This window comes from Choloepus didactylus, chromosome 22 (genome assembly GCF_015220235.1).
Source record: "Choloepus didactylus isolate mChoDid1 chromosome 22, mChoDid1.pri, whole genome shotgun sequence".
NCBI lineage: Eukaryota > Metazoa > Chordata > Mammalia > Pilosa > Megalonychidae > Choloepus > Choloepus didactylus.
Genome location: NC_051328.1, coordinates 28,146,623 through 28,152,622, shown reverse-complemented (window position 1 = coordinate 28,152,622; position 6,000 = coordinate 28,146,623). Strand labels below are relative to the sequence as shown.

Genomic DNA, 6,000 nt, shown 5'->3' with positions numbered 1-6,000 from the left:
ATGGTATTTGCTTGAGCAACTCAGAAAACTAAAACAGGTACATAAGTAATCTGTCACAGTAATTTGTTATTTGAAGGAACTGGCCATACAGCCAAGCCATTTTCATTTATGCTTTGCTATTTTATTAGTTACAAAAACGAGATCTCACAAAGTTTCCAGCCAAAAGCCAGAAATCAGTGGGAGGGAGATAACTGACCAGCAAGGACAAGGCAGCCAACCCGGGGGGAGGGAGGCGCGAGGCAGTGCAGGGGCTGGCCTTCTTTGAGCTTTCACTGGCAGAACCATGCCATGAAATCTTCAGTACAAGAGCTGGTAAACTGTAGCTCTGGTCTTAGAGCCTGTGATCAGATACTGATTGTCGAAAGACACATCACAACACAGGATTTTTGAGGACTCCTCTACCTGGGAGGAAAGAGAGACCAAAAGAGGGACAACATGCAGGAGGAAGGCTTGAGCCAAAGAGGGAGATTCTTTGGGGCTGTTTCAAGGTTTTGCATAGACCTAAGTCTCAGTCTGGAGACAGAGTCAGGTTCAGCTGAGGGCCCAAGGTGGAGCAATGAGTTCACAGAACCTTAAATCCTCATCTCCCCAATCTATAAAATGGCCTTGGATGCCATCTCAAAGGTACTTTCCAGCACTATATTTGGGATCCAACCAACCAGGATCTGGGGCTACAAGCACCAAGTGTTTAGATTAGTGCTCCCCCCTCATCTCTTTCTAATACCTGAAACAACCTTTTCTGAGAAGGTGCCGCCATGCAGTAGATCATCTCATCCATTGTGGTCACAAAATAGCTTCCTGGTGAAGAAAAGAATGAATGGAGAGGCCAGAGACTGAGCCTGCATTCTGCTTCCAGCTCTGTCCCTGACTGGACTAGGGAAAAGGCAATACTTTCTCAGCCTCAGTTTCCCCAGAGACATAACCCAAGCCATTCCCTTATCTGCCTCCACCAACCTGCCACACACTCAGGACCGTGGTGACCATCAATGAACAAAAACACAGTCAGATTAGGCTTTGGACCTACACCTTTGGACTGTTGTTCTGTGTAGTAAGAGTCCAGTGATAGAAAGAGCCAGAAAAGGAAGGGCGTGAGTAGAGAAAGAAGTTGCAGAAGCCAGCCAGGCAGCAGAATAAGAGACGCTGGCTGGGGAGGAGAAAGTGGATGCAGAGATAAGAGCCTTTGACTCTGCCCTCAGCTGGGTGCAGTGGGGAAGACTTTGGGTCTTTGTCTGCCCAAGGTTGGGTCTGTAGAGGGAAGGATTAAGAGAATGAAGTCAGGCTGGACCCAGATTCTACAACTGGGTTCAAAGCAAGACAACTGTGGCGTCACCTGACTTCCCACTCACCACAGGAGGCAAACTTGAGGTTGTGGTGGTAGATGTATTTCTTCTGCATGACGGCCTTATACTTCTCCTCCCGATGAGTGTGCAGGAATATTATATCACTAGTTCTCAAGCCCACTAACATCCATTCCTCACTGGGGTCATGGGCAATGCTGAGGATCTGGTTGGCAGGAGGTCATTGATGCCCATCTCTTCAAACCCGAGCCCCCCTTCCTCCATCCACAACACCACCACCCCCACCCTGGGGCTGCACTCAACCCCAGTGGTGGCCATTTAGCCACCTCATACTGTAAATCATGTTGATGCAGCCTCTGGTAGGTCCTCAGGTCCCAGGAATACAGGCTGGTATCTTCACCTCCTGTCCAGAACTTATCACCTGCGATATCTACACATCTGGACCCATATATGGGGACTTGATGCTTCCTGAAAGGAAAACAATTCAGAAGAGGTTTGGACCCCCAGAAGTTTCAGGACAAGGAAGCCCCTAAGAGTACCCAGATATATTCTTCAGTCTAACTCGCCTAGAGGGGAAAGAGTGAGGTCATCCAGAAAGGGACACATGCTATCCCAGTGGCCTCACCATCAAGCCCTCCCCCAGTTATAACCAAGTGGTTGGGGAAAGAAGGCATACCTGATCAAGATTTGGTTCTGCAAATCCCAAATCTCAACAAATCCTCTGAAACAAGCTATACAGATATGGGCATCAGAGGAGACTGCCAGGGAAAAGCAACTGGAACCTGTTGACGCCAGCTCTGCCTTGACACGGGGTGTGGGTACCAGATCCCAAAGAGTCAGGGTTCGGGACACACCTCCTGTGATCAGGCACTGCTCATCAGAGAACAGCTTGCAGGTGAGAACACAGTTCTGGCGGTCCTGTCAGTGTTGTTGGATTCTTGTGTCACCTCCTTGAAGCACTGATTCTGAGCCTCATAACTGAGGGTGTATCTTGGACTGCCCAAGCCCCATTTGAAAACCCCTCACCTGAAGGTCCAGCTGGGCCTGAGGGAGCTTGTCAGAGGCGTGCAGAGCACTCTCATCCCAAACCTTGATGTGGCGGAAACCACACGTGTACACATGGTGGGTTGAGCGGCTGATGGCAACCGCATAGACTTTCATTCCGTGGTGGAGTGCACCGACCTCCCAGGCCCCACAAGGGGTCCTCTGTCTGCCCACCACGTCGACTGGAATGGGAGGCTGGGGAAAGGGTGGGTGGCAGTAAAAGTGTTATTGCCCTAGCCTACTGTTAGCCATCCTTCCAACAGCAACTCTTTGACCCCCAAGCAGAATTGTGTCCCTTTCTGGATCCCCCCAGACAATTGAACACCCTTTTGCTCTAGCCCAGGTTATGCCAAGGTTTTTCTCCCCAGGATCACATTTTGAGGCAATTCAGAGTGTCAGCAATCAGAGCAGAGCCTGGCTGACAGTTCCACGGGCCATATCTCCCAAAGGAGTAACACTGAGCCAAAGACTTCATGTACTGGGATAGTGAGAGCAGCCTGGTTCAAAAGATCCCAACACACCTACCACCTATGGAATTGAGAATGCAAGTGGGGATGCATTCTATGCCGTTGCGTTCTTCCTATAGAGAAGAAGGGAAGGATCCTGAGTTTGTTTTTTGTTTTGTTTTTAAAGACACTTACAATTGCTCTGAGGAGTGACTGGACTTCTTCACTGGAAGAGGTCGAAGAGCAAGGCTGATCTGCAGAGGAATATCAATATCCATTAACCCACAGAGAGGCCAGCAGGACAGAAAGGGGGTCCGGCAGTAACAGAGAGCCACACAATTCAGGGAGAACAGTCTTCTGACACCAGGCACCAGGCTCTCATTCTTAGCCCTCTATCTGGAGCCCAGCCTTGGGCTACCACCCCTCCCTCAGGGGCCAGGTAATGACCTGTACTTACTAGACACAGATCCTGGTAGGAAGCTAAAACAAAAGGAGAGAAGACGGGGAGGAGATAGGACATGAAACAGAGTGCTTGTGCTGGGGCCCACTCTCCCCAGGGCAGTTCACCACCCCCCACCATCTTGATCAAGGGAGACCTACTTTAGGTTGGACCCTGCTGCTTCCCCTAGTTCCACCACAGAGAGGCCAGTAGCCTGGTGCTCACAGCTCTCTGGGGCCTGGAGGGTCCCTTGCTGCTGTGTCACAGCACTCATCTCCTGCTGAGCCCGGTCACACTCTGTCAGGGTGCCTGGGGACTGCTGGGCCATAGCATATGGACTTTCCTGTTGGTACTGTAGTGGTTGCTCATGCTGGGTGGAAATGCCAGAGCTTTCTGGCACGTCTCTCCTTTCCTCTGCCTCACCATAAGCCCTGGATGCAGTAAGTGAGGCCTCTTCCTTTTCTCCACTCATGTTCTGAGATCAGCAAAGTACCTGAGCCACATGGATACAGGGCTTGAGAAATGGGCCTGTCAAACAGATCCTGGCTTTCCAATTCCTCCTGATTCCTTGTCACAGAAAAGAGAATAGATTCAGATATGCACATGTTTTGAGTTTATTTGGGAGGGTCAGAGAACTCTTCCTTTGGTGAGAGGATTCAGACGACTTGTTGCCATCTAACTTTTTATACTGAATGTTAATGATAGGAATGCTAAGGATGGAAGTTTGACATGGACATTTAGAGGACATTTAGAATAGTTATTACCTAGTCCCCCCTTTTAGACATGTTGACTTCATTTCAGGCCATATAAAATTAAACTTACCTTTTAATCTGGCTGGGTACATTTCAAATGAGAGCTTCTCACAAATGTAAATAAAACATAATGCCACAGGAAACTTTGTATCTCAAGGTCTCTCACCCCCTTGAGGAGAGAACTTGGAGGAACTTCAAGAAATCGTGCAATTATGTGATGTTCCATTTGAATAGGGCAATATTGCATAAGGAGGAAGAGCTTGTGGTGACATTAATATTTCCTACCCTATGGGATAATTGTGAGAATGGAATGAAATCGCACATGTAGAATACTCAGCATTATGTGAGCCCAGCGGTCAACATTCAAAAACAGAAGCTAGTGTGCTTATTTGTGGACTGTGACAGATAGCAGAGCTCTGTTAGGCAGATCACATCCCTTTCTTTAGGGAGGCTCCATGACAGCCTACCCGACAGTCACCAACAGTAAGTCCCTGGGAAGATCAATGTTACGTTAACAAAACATAGGAGGAGACTTGGACACAAAAGAATGATTGGGGACAGGGAGGGGATCCTCAAATTGGATCCAATGCTTTGACAGCCAGGCTCAATCTTTGGCTCTCAGATGCTCTCATATGCCCTTTCTCACCAAGGAGACACCAGGGAGAACCAGGTCACCCACCCTTGGGAAGAGACAGGGGATAGTTTCATGCCAGACTCTACTACTCTTGACATTTTGAGTCCTCATTTTGTATTTGGCCCTGATCTAAACACTTTGCATAGCTAATCCCGTTTTATCTTCAAAACAACTATGTGGGCCAATTTTAAATATTTAAAAAACTGAAGCTCAGAGGGGATGAACATCAAACAGCCAGAAAGCAGCTGAGTTTCAAACCCTGTCCTTTCTGGCTCTAAATAATCTTCTTTTCTACCTCCCCAAGGTAGGCTGAATCATGGCCCTCAGAGATGTCAGGTCCTAATCCCCAGAACCCATAAATGTCACCTTATTTGGAAAGAGGGTCTTTGTAGATATGATTAAGGTAAGGATCTTGAGATGGTGAGATTATCTGGATTATCTGGCTGGGCCCTAAATAGTCCCACAAGTGTCCTTACAAGACAGAGGCAGAGGGAGATTACACACACACACACACACACACAGAGGAGAAGGTATTGTGAAGATGAGGCACCAAGATTTGAAGATGCTGGAGACTGGAGTGTTGTGGCCACAAGCCAAGGAATGCCGGCAGCTCCTAGAAGCTGGAAGATGCAATGGAACGCAGCCCTGCCAACACCCTGACTTCAGCCCAGAGATACTGGTTTAGGACATCTAGCCTAAAGAATGGTGAGAGAATAGATTTCTGTTATTTTAAGCTGCCAAGTTTATGATAATTTGTTACAGCAGCCACAGAAAACTACTACACTCCCCAGCAGAAGAAGGAAAGCCATTGTCAGGAGAGATGCAGGCTCTGGACACCTCCCTTTTAGGCATCCTGGGGAGCCATCCTCTGACATCTGGGCACTCAAGATCCAGGGGTCTGGGCTTGACATGGCACTTATTTCCCTTCTCTAGGTCTACTGCTCCCATTTTGTGGAAAGAGATAGATTGGGCTGCTTATGTATATTCCTTCTGGCTGTACATTCTAGCAACCATTTTCTCTATGACTCTCAAGGAGTCCTTTCCCCTCTTTGGGCTTCAACAAAATGAATTCCTTAATTCCTTTACAGTGTAAAAAGCACTTCTTCAATCATTACTGCACATCACTTGTGCCAAAATCCAACTAGTCAGGCAGAAAGGAAATGTCCAGCCCATATGACAGAGGTATTCGCAGAAACTCAGAGGTCCTGCATGAAACGGTCTAGGAGGTTTGGGGACATCCGGGCATGCTAGAAGCCTCAAGGGGACCAAAGTCAGTCATTGATCCCTGGAGCTTAATTACCTCATTAAGATATTTTAGATGTAAATGTGCAACAGTGATTATATTGAAAGGATAATTATCATCATTGCTTAGATCTCCGACTTGGAG

At 47.8% G+C, this 6,000-nt stretch overlaps 1 protein-coding gene across 1 annotated transcript; it reads right to left on the bottom strand.

Annotated features, from left to right (window-relative positions):
* Nucleotides 1-297: 297 nt before the first annotated feature.
* On the bottom strand, nucleotides 298-3,699 carry TLE7 (TLE family member 7). Its single transcript, XM_037815721.1, has 9 exons — nucleotides 3,389-3,699; nucleotides 3,246-3,268; nucleotides 2,984-3,042; nucleotides 2,325-2,537; nucleotides 1,975-2,216; nucleotides 1,625-1,766; nucleotides 1,347-1,503; nucleotides 725-798; nucleotides 298-402 (listed from the first exon to the last, which is right to left on the bottom strand). The coding sequence occupies exons 1-9, from the start codon at nucleotides 3,697-3,699 to the stop codon at nucleotides 298-300; spliced, it is 1,326 nt and encodes a 441-aa protein (XP_037671649.1).
* Between the last annotated feature and the right edge of the window lie 2,301 nt (nucleotides 3,700-6,000).